At 47.5% G+C, this 13,972-nt stretch overlaps 1 protein-coding gene across 5 annotated transcripts in view; it reads left to right on the forward strand.

Annotated features, from left to right (window-relative positions):
• Dlgap2 (DLG associated protein 2) overlaps positions 1-13,972 on the forward strand; it is a 715,977-nt gene that overhangs the window by 559,661 nt on the left and 142,344 nt on the right. For all 5 annotated transcript variants that reach the window (XM_060381432.1, XM_060381433.1, XM_060381435.1 and 2 more), the window contains one exon: positions 6,773-6,838. In XM_060381432.1, coding sequence (XP_060237415.1) covers positions 6,773-6,838 — 66 coding nt within the window. The remainder of the gene's footprint in view (positions 1-6,772; positions 6,839-13,972) is intronic.

Below are 13,972 nucleotides of genomic sequence, written 5' to 3' on the forward strand. Positions count from 1 at the left end.
AGTCCCTGCATAGCAGGCAGGAATCCCTGGGTTCAGCTCCCATCACTACGTTAACCAGGCACGGCAAACCATGATGAGCATCAGAATTCCAAAGTTGTCCTCAGCTGCATAGTGCGTTTAAGGGGCAGCCAGGCTGTGTGAGATCAGAGAGAGAGAGAGACTGTATGAGTTCAAGCATGTTTGGACATTAACATTACTGTTTTTTTTTTTTTTTTTATGTCAAAAGCTTGACTTTTTCTTTTCAGAAAGCATTCACGGACTGAAGATAGCTCAGCTGTTAAAGGTTAAGGCTTACAACCAGAACATCAAGAAACCACATTATGTAATAAAGAGAATGAGCATATAATAGCCTTTCTGCATATGGCTGGTATTCCAGAGAGGGGCTGGACTGGACTAGAGAGCTCAGGGCTTCTGTCCAGCACCACAGTGCTGCCACAGCGTGTTCAGAACAGGGGTGGTCTGCAGAAGGTGAAGCCTTCCCAGATGGATAGTGAAGCTCAGTTCTGAACACATCTCAGGTTCACCTCAGTGACCATTAAAGCAGCTTTTCAGGCCTTCCTCTGTGCAGGCAGGCACAGCCAGGTAAGGTTCAGCCAGTGACGGGGATAGACTGCCAATCTATCTAGTGTCTGAGATATTTATACTTCTTCTGAAACTTGTCCACGTTCCTCTGAAATGTGATGTGTCTGAGGTCTGATACACTGTCTAGTTGCTGTCTAGATTTATGTCACCTTGATACAAGTTACAGGTATTTTGGAAAAGGGAACCTCAACTGAGAATGTCCTGTGGGCAGACCTGTGGCACATCTTGATGAATGATATGGGAGAGCCTAGGTCACTGTAGGTAGTGACACCCCTGGCCTAATCATCCTGGGTGCTCTAAGAGAGCAAGCTGAGCAAGCCAAGACGGTCAATCCAGCATGGCTTCTGCTTCAGCTCCTGCCTCCAGGTTCCGGCCCTGCTTGAGTTCCTGCCCTGACACCCCTTCATGATGGACTGTGACAAGTGGAAACAAACTGTCTCCTCCCCGAGTTGCTTTTGATCATGATGTTTTATCACAGGAATAGAAACCCTAACTGAGGTAGACCTGCTAATGTGAAGGATGTTAGATCCACCCCCTTACTCAGAGGCGCTATTAGGAACAACAGTTTTGAGCAGTCATACTTCCTGAGTTTGTGACATGACCTTTGCTCTGGCTGTGAGCTGGTGTTTTCTGTGCTAACATGATGTGCAGGACATCTTTGATATAAAAACCCTATTAAAGACTAAGGTAGTGCAAAGGACTTAACACTTCGTGTATTTAGAACTTGCATTTGAAACATGTTATATAAAATATAATTAATGTCACTTTTCAAGTGAGTAGTGTTCAAGTTTAACTAAAGACACATAATCGCTTCTTCAAGCTTTCAGACATTTAAGTAACAAAGTCTGCCTTTTTAACTTTAGCACTTTTTTTTCATCTCTCTCTCTCTATCTTTTTCAGTCCAGAGAAATTCAAAACTAAGTGCATATTGCTTTTAGTCAGAGCTTTTTATAAGCCTGCTCGAAGGCTCACTCAGGTCATGGCTACTACCTAATCTAGACCTACCCTCAAAGCTTGGAAACCCTAACACTGTGGTTGGAATGCTAATCTCCAGCTGTCAGTGGTGGAGGCCACCTGCTGTGAGAGTCTCTGTGTGCCATCTTCATCCAAGCGGAGTGGCCTCATCAAGGCCTTTGAGTTTTCCTCTTAGCTTGATTCAAGTGACATTGAACTACTGGTAAAGAGTCTGCAGACTTCAGGGCAGCTTCTGCTGAGACTCAATCTTCAGTCCAAAATAGAATGATGAGCCCTCTATGTTGTCAAAAGAAATTAAAATGAAATAAAAGGCCCTGGTTATCATGGGGGCAGCGGCGGCTGCAGTCTCCCAGTGCAGCTGTGGCTGTGGTGCGGGAGGAAGCCGGCATTAAGACTCATCAGTGTCATTGTACTAGCTGAGCAGAAATGAAGCCTTCATTTAAGCAGCCTCCAAATGCTATCATTAGCAAATTGGCCAGAATGTAGTCTGGGGTGTGCTGTCTTCAGAGGAAACTTTTTAGAGAATACAGAGAATTGAGAAAGTAAAGTTTGTGGCACGAGGTGGAAGAGTCAGCAGACTGAGCTTGTGGGCACGTACGAAAGCTCTGCAATGGCCATGGCTCATGACCCAGAGCATGACGTCACTGAAGGCAGGGGGCTTAAAGTCCTGTCCCCAGGACCACACAACGCACCCAGCCAAGAGCCTCATCAACATAGGCAAGGCCTCAGGAAGATATGCCAGGGTGCACACACCACTCAACTTCCCCATCCTGCAAGGTCACCTTCTCTCACAGAGAACCTCCTGCACATCACACAAGAGATCCAAAATGAAAGAAATAGACATAAGGTAACCAAGGGCAGTGGCGTAGGAAGGGCTCAGAGGAGTATGTCACGAATGTTTGTTTGCATGGTTGACAGGCAGAATGCTGACCTACTCCCATCGCTACCCTGTAAGGAAACAGAAGGGAAGGTTCCTCAGAAAAGCCATCACAATGTCCTCGGCAGCCAGAGAATGTGACAGATTGAGGGGTGTGGTAGGCTGTACCAGCAGGGAAGACATCAAGGTACTGAGCTCTTACCCTCTGGAAACAAAGAGAAGCCAGGAGCCTTCATCTGAGTCTGCCCTGTCCCTCAGCTGACACGCCCTCTACCTGGGTTGACTTAGCTCCTTTACGTGAGCTGACTCCGCCCTCTGCCTGGGTGAAACAATTCCTCCTCCTCGAGTTGACTCTACCCTCTGCTGTCCACAGAGAAGCTACAGTGACACCTTCACCGTCTTCCCAGAAACACTTGGACACAGGTGACATGCTGTCCCCAGTGGTAAAATGCCATCTACACCACCTTCCCAGAGATGCCTGGATACAGGCATTATACACTGCCTCATGAGAATCTGGCCCCATTCTTAGAAGAGATCTCCTGGGCCACCTGTCACCTGTGTATTCCCAGGCATTTCTCTAACACCTTCTGCCATTTCATCAGAAGATTTTAATTTGTGTCCCCTCAGTCCTCAGTTACCACGGACTCTCCAGATGCTGCTGCACTGGCATTACTGACAGCATCCTGAGACTCCTGACGATGAGAGAGGAGAAGGCAGGGTATAGAAGCAATGACTGTGTGTCCCTACAGGGTAAGCTTAACCACGCTGATCTGCATCTTTTTCACTGGAAACTTCAGTGATACGACTATGTGGTTCCAGCGGCTCAAGGACACTGCTCAAGCATGCACTGTCTTTGTCCACCTTCCAGAGAGTGTGAGTGGCTGGGACAGCTGCACAGCTCATCTCGTGTGAAGGCAAAGCCAGCATGGTGTGCTCCTGTGGTGCCAGACTGAGCTGCACCTTGTTAGATGAAGCCTCAAATTGTGTCAGCGTTCTGTGGGAACCTTGAGAACTTAGCAGGACAGGAGAGCCTTTACCTGTCAACGTCCAGGAGGCTTCAGGGCAGTGAGAAAACTCACCCATATCTTGTGTTCAAAGAGAAGAGAATAAGTGACATGCTCATTGAACTGTGTCACTAAGCCTCTCTTTTGCTATCTGACTGCTCTTGAAACACCTTGACCACAGTTCCTTCCTGCTCGAGTGTCTGAGAGAAGCACTTTTCACAGAGATGGAAGGTTGAACTTTGGAAGAGGGACTGTGACACAGAACTTGAGAAAGTCCTGTTCCCACACCGAGACTCTGGTCACAGAAAGTCTCTGGTCACATTCTTCTAAGCACACCCAGCATTAAGTTCTGGTGTGAAAGAAAAAATGAGTCATAAAGTAAACTGAGCTAGGAACCAATATGAGGGAGAAATGTGAAAAGAGAAAACTCAAAGAGCCAGGACAGTGATGAGTGTCCAGGGAGGTCAGAGGCCTTGGATGTGCTCACATGGATGAGTGGACAGGTTTTAGAACTCTCAGGAGAGAACACTTTCCTATTTTTGCTAAGAATGTGATGGAAATTGAGTATGGTGTCAGACATAGGCACTATTAATTTTGTAGCACTGATTAATCTCACACACAGTCTCACAGCTCTCCCTGCCCAAGATCTATCCGCCTTGAACATGGAAAGATGGAGGGGCTGGGTCAAGGATGCTTGCAATTACCCAGATTCAGAATGTCTGAGAGCCTGGCTAATGGCACTATTGTTCTTCTACCCCAGCCATAGCCTGTTTCTTAGATTGCACAGTTCACCTTTTCATTAAAGCTGGAGAGAAGTGGAATTTTTTATTAAGTATAAAGATAGACAGAGATACACAGACATGTACAGAAAGAGACAGACAGACAGACACACAGAGAGAGAGAGAGAGAGAGAGAGAGAGAGCTGCTGATCAGTCAGCGTTCACATGTCTTTAAGCCCATAATGGGGCAGATATGGGATCCCGAATTAAATTAGAATGGTCATTTAACTTGACAGCCCTTTGCATCTTTTGTGTATCAGTCATTCATCCCACCCCTAGCCCATGTACAGACACTGGAACTGTGTGATGAAAAGGACAAGGACACTCATCTGTCTCAGCTATGGCCTTCAGTCTGAGTAGGACATTTATCTACACAGATCGGGGACTTGGAATAGGAATATGATAGAAATAAACCTGGAAAATCCAAAGCCCGGTTGGACAAGGAAGGGCCATGTCATATCTACAACAAGGTAAACTCTTGTCAACTATGAGGTGACAAACACTAAGACCTTCCATATGCTCACCTTCCACTGTGGAGTGCTTTTACACCAATGCCTTAGTTGGCCAACAGACTAAGGCTTTCTATTAACATAATCTGAACAAGGGCCAAAGTAAATTATACAGTCACTCCTGTGCCTAAAACTCAGGGCTGATCATAAAATGCATCTACCCACCATCCTTGGGATATCATTCTCAGAGTGAACAGTTGCTCTCCCCCTTGAGTGCTATGAGCCATGATACCAACATGATGGTGTCATCAGTCTGCAGCCTTGTTGTCCCTTCTGTGCTCTCTCCCTATTCCCTGGGTACCATCGCTAGCTAAGCACTCTACAATGTTCTATTGGCTCACATTCAAATCCTTTGTGTTGAAACTCTTTCTTTGCATGTGTGTGTGTTAAGAAGAGGGAAGATGTGAGAGCTGAGACCACAGGTCTGTTGCAGAGTTCCTTCTGGCTTTGAGAGAGTGCTATACAGCACTTGTCTCCAGGGAGACTATACATGGATAAAACTAGCTCTGGGTTCCTAGTCCCTAGTGTGACCTCAGGACCCACCACCTCCCTAACAGGCATGTCTGTCTGCTAGTGGGGGAACATGGTAAAGTACATAGAAAGTGCTGGTGGCCAGGCAGAAGACCTACACATCAGATACCTCAAGGCTGCAGGAAACTACCTTAATGAAACACCGAACCTGAACTCAGTGGGTGGTTATTGCACACCTGTATTTTCTCAGTGTCAAGGAGAGCCCATAATAGGAACTTAAGTTTGCTTTTATGCCGGGATACTCTAGCATGGTCCTTAGCATCTTCTGTGACAAACCTCTCTCTTTCTTACCCTGACTTCCTTAAGTGGTGATGTGCTGGCTCAGGGGTGGTGATAGTGGAGTATGCACTGTGATATGTGATGTGATTCCTGTATGGATCCTGTTTAGACTACAGCATAAATAGGGGTGTTCAATGCCAGAGGAAATGTGTGCCCATTCTTAGAGTCTTCCATTAGTGTTGGAAGCCCCCCACCATGAACACACAAATACTGAATCTCAAAATGCAAGCATATCCATAGATGTATGTCAGAGTGGTGAAATGTTGGTGGATACCTCTGTGTGTACATGATGCCATAGTTTTGATGCACACCCATGTGTAGAGACACAATTATAGGTACATAATATGGTGCAGGAGATATGTCTGGGATGCATCTCCAACATTCAGATGAGTATGGCACATTGCCAGCCACATAGCAATGCATGGCAGCTACCCTAGGTCCTGAATGCAGCTCATGTGGATGCATCCCAGCTCCTGAAACCAGACCCTGCAGTGCTGTGCAGAAGTAGAGGAGGGGTCCAGACACCCAGTCCAGCTCGCCAGGGTCTGGTTGGGTAAGAACACATATCTATTCCCCTTCCCACCCAGTATCCACATAGAAGGAGGGAAGAGAGTTGAAATGATACTGGTGTCATAATCATGTAGTGATCCATGCTCACACAGCAGTATCTCATTCCACCAGACAGAGAAAGCAACTGAAAACAAGTGGGGACCAGGGCTGGCCTCACACAAAAGGAGAAATTGAGGCCCAGAAAAACCCACCCAGAATGAACACACAGTAAGCATTAAAGCAGACACAGCAGACCTTGAACATGGAAGAATGGAGCGTGAATGCAACTATCATCTCTGGAGTTGGGGGTTCTCGTTGGGGGTGACTCAGATTCCTTGGACCTTGACTGGTACAGGGAAGCCAGGCCAACAACAGTCAGGACATCTCAGCTGCCTATACTGATGGTAACAAGATCAAATACATACGAAGTCATCCGGGGAGGCTAAGCTGTGTTTGCAAAAGCTGTCTCTGCAGGAACCTCAAAGAATGAGTGAGGCACATGTGGGATATTGGGGCTGTTACAGAAAGTGACAGTTGCTCTGAGCTTGTCAGTACAAAACGGAGCTCTGAGCAGTGTCATGAGAAGAAGCAGAAGAGTGTCTCTGTCTGTCAAGTGTCAGCACAGGTAATGACTGCAGCCTCGCCAGAACAATAATGAGCGTGCCTTCCTTCACTTGTGTCTTGCAGAGGAAGAAGGAGGAGACTTGGCCCAGCCGGGCCTCGGCTTCCCAGGTCCAGCAGAAGAGGACATAGGTAAAGTAAAGTGGCTGGCAGGGTGGGCGTATGGGGTGCAATGACTGCTCAGAGTCCCACGCAGTTTCTCACACCCATCACTGGGGAGCTAAACCTGCTGAACACATCTGGCCTGAGAGGCGGGGCCCGTGACGAGCAAGAAGCCGTGCTGATATTTTCACAAAAATAGCAAATAGCTTGTGAATCTCTTATGAGAAAAAGGTTTCCTGGACCCTCATGATGAGTTAAAGACATGAAAATGTGGGAGCCACGTGCAGAAAACCCTCCCCCCTCCACATTTGCTCAAGGGAAGCCAGCAGCTCCACTCGTCACTGGAGGTAGCTGATGCTCATGGACCAGCACAGTGCAGTCTGAGGCAGATGCTAGTTAATCAGGAATTTTCTTTCTCTCTCTCCCTCTCCCTCTTCCTCTCCCCCCCCCTTTGTTGCTCCATATCCCCAAGGGCTCACATTGGGCTCGTGTGGAAATATCATTTGATGCCACTGCAGACACAAGGGGCTGATGCCACTCTGAGTGGCTGTTCAGTTGACAGGGAGCTATCCTTATACTCATCAGGGCAATCACCACTGTCTGAGATGCAGAAAGTTGAGTAAATCCGACATCGGTTTCAATCAGACTAAGAAGCCCCGTGTAGCTCTGAGTCCTGATATACTTCACACTCTACTTGCAAACCTGCAGGGCCACGTTCCCTGAATGACTCCAAACCACAGGCTGCTATAATACACAAATAGGTCGTGGAGTTAGCCCCAACTTGATTGTTTGTTTTTGTTCGTTCGAGAAAGTTCCATACTACAGCTGCCCTGAAGCACACAGTGGTCCTCCTGCCCCAAGCTTCAGGGTGCTGGGACTTACAGACTTGAGCTGCCATACCCGATCCAGTCAAATCTTTCAATGGGGACTTAGAGTTCTTCAGGCCCCCACATGAAAGGACTCTGTTGCTTGTCTAAGTGGCATAAAGTAATACCAGATATGCAAGGAGCCCTCTTTGCATTAACTATGGTTTATTTTAAGGAAAAGCTATGTCCCTTCCACATTCCAAAACAACAGCTTGCTTTTCTTTCTTTCTTTCTCTTTCTTTTTTAATTTTTTTACTATTTTGGTTTTTCAAGACAGGGTTTCTCTGTGTAGCTTTGGATGTCCCAGACTCACTTTGTAAACTGGGCTGGCCTCAAACTCACACATATCCGCTTGCCTCTGCCTCCCTGAGTGCTGGGATTAGAAGTATGGGCCACTGCGCCCAGCTCAGCTTGCTTTTCAATTCACACTTATAGAATGGGTGCCTAAGTCTGCAACAGCCTGGAAACTCACAGCATCGGGGGTCTCCAGAGCCTGCCAGCAGAACATCAGATACACATAGTTTTTCTCACTGAGACCAGAAGTGGCAATTGTGGCAGCAATTTCCCTTCTTCCTTGTGACAGACAAAACAGGTGGAAATTTTCCCAGGGGGCCAGTTTTCCAGGCAGCAGGAGCTTGTGAGTTGGTGCATTGACCCCCAGGGACAGATATGGATGCAGAACATCAAGAAACCCAGTTTCAGTACAGGAACCTAGCTGGGTGTGGAGCTCAGGAAAGTGGGGAGCTGGGTCCTTGCCTGGGCTGAGGAGAGCTAGCTTATCTCAGATCCCAGAGAGTCACGCCGAGGGCTGAAGCTGGAGTTGTCACGCTGAGTGTGTTATGCATGCTGGGCTATACCTCATGATGTCAGACATGGAACAGGACTAACTGCTCTTCCAATCGTCGTTGTAGAGTTTAGGGCATGAGACACTCATGTGTGCAACTGTGTGTCTATAGAGATGACCACTCGTCCCAAACTGAAACTGAAACCCATTCAACAGCCCCATGACCCACCATCCTACACTGAGGGCTTCAGTATGTAGAATCACGCTGTGTTTGTCTTTCAGCAACTGGCTTATTTCACTCAGCATAAGACCATCCTGTCATAACACATGGCAGGATTTCATATTTAGAGCTGAGTGATGTCCCACGGTGTCTGGACTACCCTGTGTTCCTTGATGGTTCAGCCATCAAGGGCCATTTCCTTGTCTCAGCGGTTGAGCTGCTGTGCACGGAACTACAGGAGCACAGCCGGTGTGAGCGTCTCTTCCCCTCTGCTTCCATCTCTCTAGTCATATATCCACATATGACTTGGCTGCGCCACACAGTAAGCCAAAGGTCACTGTTCTCAAGCCGCACCACACTGTTCAGGGACAGAACGGTATGGTCATCATGAGAATAGGGGACAATCAGTTCTGGAAGCTTTGGGAACAAAGAAGCAGAAGGGTTCCTGTTTGGAGTGGGGTGAAGGGCAGGGGTCACAGGTAGAGGAAAAGCACAGGTGGACTCTCTGGGGGCCGAGAGGAGGGGGAGTCAGCTCTGGAGGTGTGGCTGTGCAGCCCTGAAGGCTTGAAGCAGAAGCAGATGCTCCAAGAGCCCTCTCCAGGCGGCAGATCTCAACGCAAGCTGCGTCCATCCTCATGGGTGCTGGTTAGGTTTTGTTCCTGTTGTTTGTTTGTTTTGTCAACTTGACAAAAGTTAGTTATTTGGGAAGAAGAACCTCAGTTGGGGAAATGCCTTCTTCAGATTATCTGTGGACGTATCTTCGTGATAATGATTGACGTGGGGACCAGGGCTGGCCTCTCACAAAAGGAGAAATTGAGGCCCCAGAATGAACATCAGTAAGCAGTGTTACCCATGGACTAGTGGTCCTGGGTTGTATAAGATAGCAGACTGAGTGACTTACCCTCATCAAGCTGGTAAGCAGTATTTCTCTATGGCTTCTACAGTTCTTTCCTCTAGGTTCCTGCCTTAACTTTCTGTCGCAACATCCTTCTATGGTAAAAAACTGTGTTGTGGAAGTCAAATAGTCCCTTTCCTCCCCAAGTTGCTTTCTGTCATGATACTTACCACAATAATAGAAGCCTAACTATGGCAGAATTTGGCATTACATTCATGGGATATTGCTGTGACAGACCTGGGTATGCTTTAGGGAGGATTGTGGAAGGACTTTGGTACTTTGTGCTAAAAAAGCCATTGGGTGTTTGAAGCTCAATGGGTTATTGTGGGAACTTAGAATATAATGCAGAAGAAGAGCAGACAGTGGAAGCCTGGCTTATGAAGTTTCAGGGAGAAGTTTGAGAGGCCCTTAAATTCTCTATTGGTGTTGTTAATTATTTTGCATTTAGCATGTATGATTCTGGTCATCTGGGAATGAAGAATTGGCTGTGACTAACAAGAGTTCATAATCATTAAAGTGAAACCTTTGGTTTTCTGGGACAATTGATAGTGGTGAATGGGACTAAGGAATCAGCTGTGATTAAGAAAATATCAGCATCACTGAGGTACAGTCTTCTGGGAAGTGTTTCCTCAGAGTCAGCACACAAAAGCTGTAGTCCAGGGGTGACCAGGAATGTACCCCATGTTGGCAGCCCAATTCAGTAATGTGTAAGAATTTCTCTCGTACTGCTGGGTTTGGAGGCATAAAGGGTCCACATTTGTGTGACGTCGTGGGGTGCTTGTTCTGTGCCTGGTTCAGTTCATTTTACAGGATCCTCTGGGCTAGTCTCCATCGACATGGATGGCAGGACTCTGTCCTTGCCAGGGCTGATCAGTATTCCACTATGGATTTGTTCCACATTTGATTGGTTCTCTCACCCATCGATGGGTACTGGCTTGTTTTTATTTCTTGGCTGTCGTGAACAGTGTTGTAATGAACCTGAAGTGTCACTGTCACTTCTACATACCAACTCTGTTTCCTTTGGAGGGCACCAAGGAATGCTGTGCTGGGCTACCCAACCCACATGATGATAATGTGTACCCAGGGCTCTTGAGAGACCTGCCGTGAGATGCTTCCCGGTAAGCATCTGAACTGAATGAGCTGAAAAAAGGTCCCAAGATTTTCTTATGTGTTATGTTAGTAAAGGGTGGTTTCCAAAAACCAGATATTACATGCTTGTCCGAATAAGTGTCTCTTCCAATTGAGAGCATCTGAGCCCTGTGATGCTCATGTGTGACATATTGTCCTGTGGTGAGAGCAGCAGGGTTCAGGAAGATGCAGGACTTTACAGCATTTATCGGACTCATTCACTATGGCTACAATGAAGGAGGAAAACTGCTCTTCCCAGAAAATCCATCTCTCGGGAAGATGCTCTTTAATGGTGACTCTGTGCTATCAGCTTGACTGGATCTCTAGGATCCCAGAGGAGACACTTGTCTGGGTGTGACTCTAAGGATGTTTCCAGAAACAGCTGCAACTGAGGAGAAAGCCTCACTCTGAGTGTGGCTGCACTGTCCCATGCTGAATAGAACAATGATGATTCTTGACATCTGCCTCATACTTCCACGTGCTCATGACACTGGTGAAAATAGAAAAGAAAAAAAGAAAAAGACATCTCCATACAATGAGCCCTTGCACAGCTTCTTCTTACGATGTCTAGGTCTCATGGCCCCACAGTGATGAGGATGCTTGTCTTTTCTAAGAAGAACACTCTCCCAGACATTCATGTCAGTGTTCTTTCACAAGCAGGCATGTGAATCTCTGATGGCTAGTGCTAACTGTCAGATTGACAGAATCTAGCACCACCTAAGAGATGGCCTCTGGGAGATTATCTTGTGTTAATTGAGGTGGGAAAGCCTTCCACCATTCCCCAGATGGGGTCCTGGACTGTGTGAATGGAGAAAGGGAGCGAGCAAGGAGGCAATATAGAAGCATCGCTCTCTCTTTCCTGCTCAGGGATGCCATGTGACCAGCGGCGCCAGCCCCTGCTGCCTAGACTCCCTGGCCATTATTGACCTAAGAGCCAAAACCAACTGTTCTTTCTTTAAGTTGCTATTATCAGGGTGTTTTATCATAGTAACAAAAACAGTACCACATTACTTTGTAACGTTTTTAAATGTTCACACTTACTCTTTAGCTCAGTTTTAGAGTCAGTGGAAGTAGTGGAGTGCCCTCCTTCTGACAGGGAGGCCACCATCCTCTCTAGGCCCCTCTCTTAGCTTCTGTCTCATTAACTGAGCACCCCCCAGCTCTGCCTCACAGAACCTGCCCCATATCCCATCCTCCAAGTGGCTTTATTCATGGCTCCCTGGACCCTAGACCACCAATAGGATTGCAGAAGCCATCTCCAGAGAGTCCCCTCCCTCATGTGTAAACTAGGACAGGATATTATCATACACCATGGGAAAGGAGTGAAAAGCTCACCTCAGGGAGAGTCCAGCTGGGTAATTCAATTTTAGTTTAATTTTAAAATACCATTTTAGTTTAATATTTTTACTTGCCTTTTTTTTTTAAATACGTTTCTTGCTGTGTAACCCAGGCTGGCCTCTAAAGCAATCCTCCTGCTCAGCCTCCCAAGCACTGGCCTGACAGATATAAAGCATCATACCCAGCTCAAAATTCCATTTTGAAATTTCATTCCCATGCAAACAAATTAAAATAGAATTTAAAGGTGGACATGTTGAGCGAGCACTCATGGAAGTCAGGAGGGCGGAGCTTGCGCTGACGGGCATTCTGTTGTCCAGTGTCAGCTTCCAGCCGTACTGAGCCTGGACACTGGCTGGCGTGGTGCGTCAGATGCCCTTCACCACTCTTTGTCGGTACCTCCCCTCATGCCTCAGTTACAGAATATGTATGTATGACTGCGCAGGGGATGAAGACTGGCAGCTCAGTGCAACAGAGGACTTGTAAGAAGAGCTAGTGCATAGCTGAGTCTGGGGAGGGAAAAGGTAGCAGCAACCGTCTCCACAACAAGGCCAGAAACCCAAGTTTGAGCTGAGGGTCCAGGGAGATACAGGAAGGCAGCAAAGACAGTTGTGGGGATAAATGACTTTCTGGAAGTCATGGTATCCCTGGAAGACACTGGGCCCACACAGAGAACTAGGCTGTGGGAGCTGGCTCTGAGGTGGAAGGAGAGCTAGGCTGTGGGAGCTGGCTCTGAGGTGGAAGGAGAGCTAGGCTGTGGGAGCTGGCTCTGAGGTGGAAGGACTTCTGTGGGCAGTGGCTTCTGTGGGGTGGATGTGACCTCTGTTCTGCACCTGCAATCCCAATAGGTAAGTCATCTCAGGGTCCCCCTGGGAACGCCCGGAGACTGAGTTCAGGACAAAACAACCCCGGGAATGGCATGGCGCTGGCGCTGGCTGCTGGCCTCACCTTCTGAAGAGCTCAGGAGAGACCACACAGGGCTGCGCACTGCTGCAGGTCTATGGCCACGGCTGAGGCAGGTGTCTCATATGCTCACCACGCCCTGGAGACAGATGACAGAAGGGACAGGCCAAGAGGGAGAGATGACTCAGGATTCCTTGGGAGCACCAGCCAGATGCTGTTTTCAGCCTCAGTCTCTCACAAAGTAGGAAAACAACAACAAAACCTTCATATGTGATTCTCCTGGAGCTTTTAGGAAGGAGAGAGGCCAGTGCTTTTACTAGAAAGCAGCACGTTCTCGTGGAATGTGCTCAGTCCACAAGGTTCCGGGGGTTACGATCCCCGATGTGTAAGCTCTATCTGTCTTGTCAGTAAATGACCAGACTATAATACCATAGGGTTCTTCCCTGGGTGCTCCCCTTCCCTTCCAGTGAGCCAGCCAGCCAGATTAGGCTCTCAAGTGCACTCTGACTGATACTGAGTTCCACATTCTCATGCCTCTCTGCGACTCAACTTGCATGTTAATCTCAGACATGAACACCAAGCATAGGTACATTTACATGGATTTTTGGGTGCTGGCTATATAGGTAGAAGAAGCATGCTTCTGGCACCCATCTCTCTCCCTATGGAAAGGCATCATCTCAAATGAATAAATGCACATTGACTCCTACAATTTTTACCCTGACCACCATGGTATGCACGCACACACACACACACACACACACACGCACGCACGCACACACACAAATTAATTATTTGCTTAATTAAAAGGCAAGAAGACCTTAGGACAAGTTATGACTCGCTCGCTGTCACTATCTCTGCCATCACTGTTCTACCATGGCTGGGTGGTCTGGCATCACTAACAGTAGCTGCAGTCAGACTTGCAGGAATAAAATGTGAAACACGGTGCCGGGAAGACAGCTCAGTGCTCCCAACAGGCACCTGTCTTCCTTAATGTCATTCCAGAACATGATCTCAGTGATGACTGAGGCCCTTT

Source organism: Meriones unguiculatus, chromosome 4, assembly GCF_030254825.1.
Source record: "Meriones unguiculatus strain TT.TT164.6M chromosome 4, Bangor_MerUng_6.1, whole genome shotgun sequence".
NCBI lineage: Eukaryota > Metazoa > Chordata > Mammalia > Rodentia > Muridae > Meriones > Meriones unguiculatus.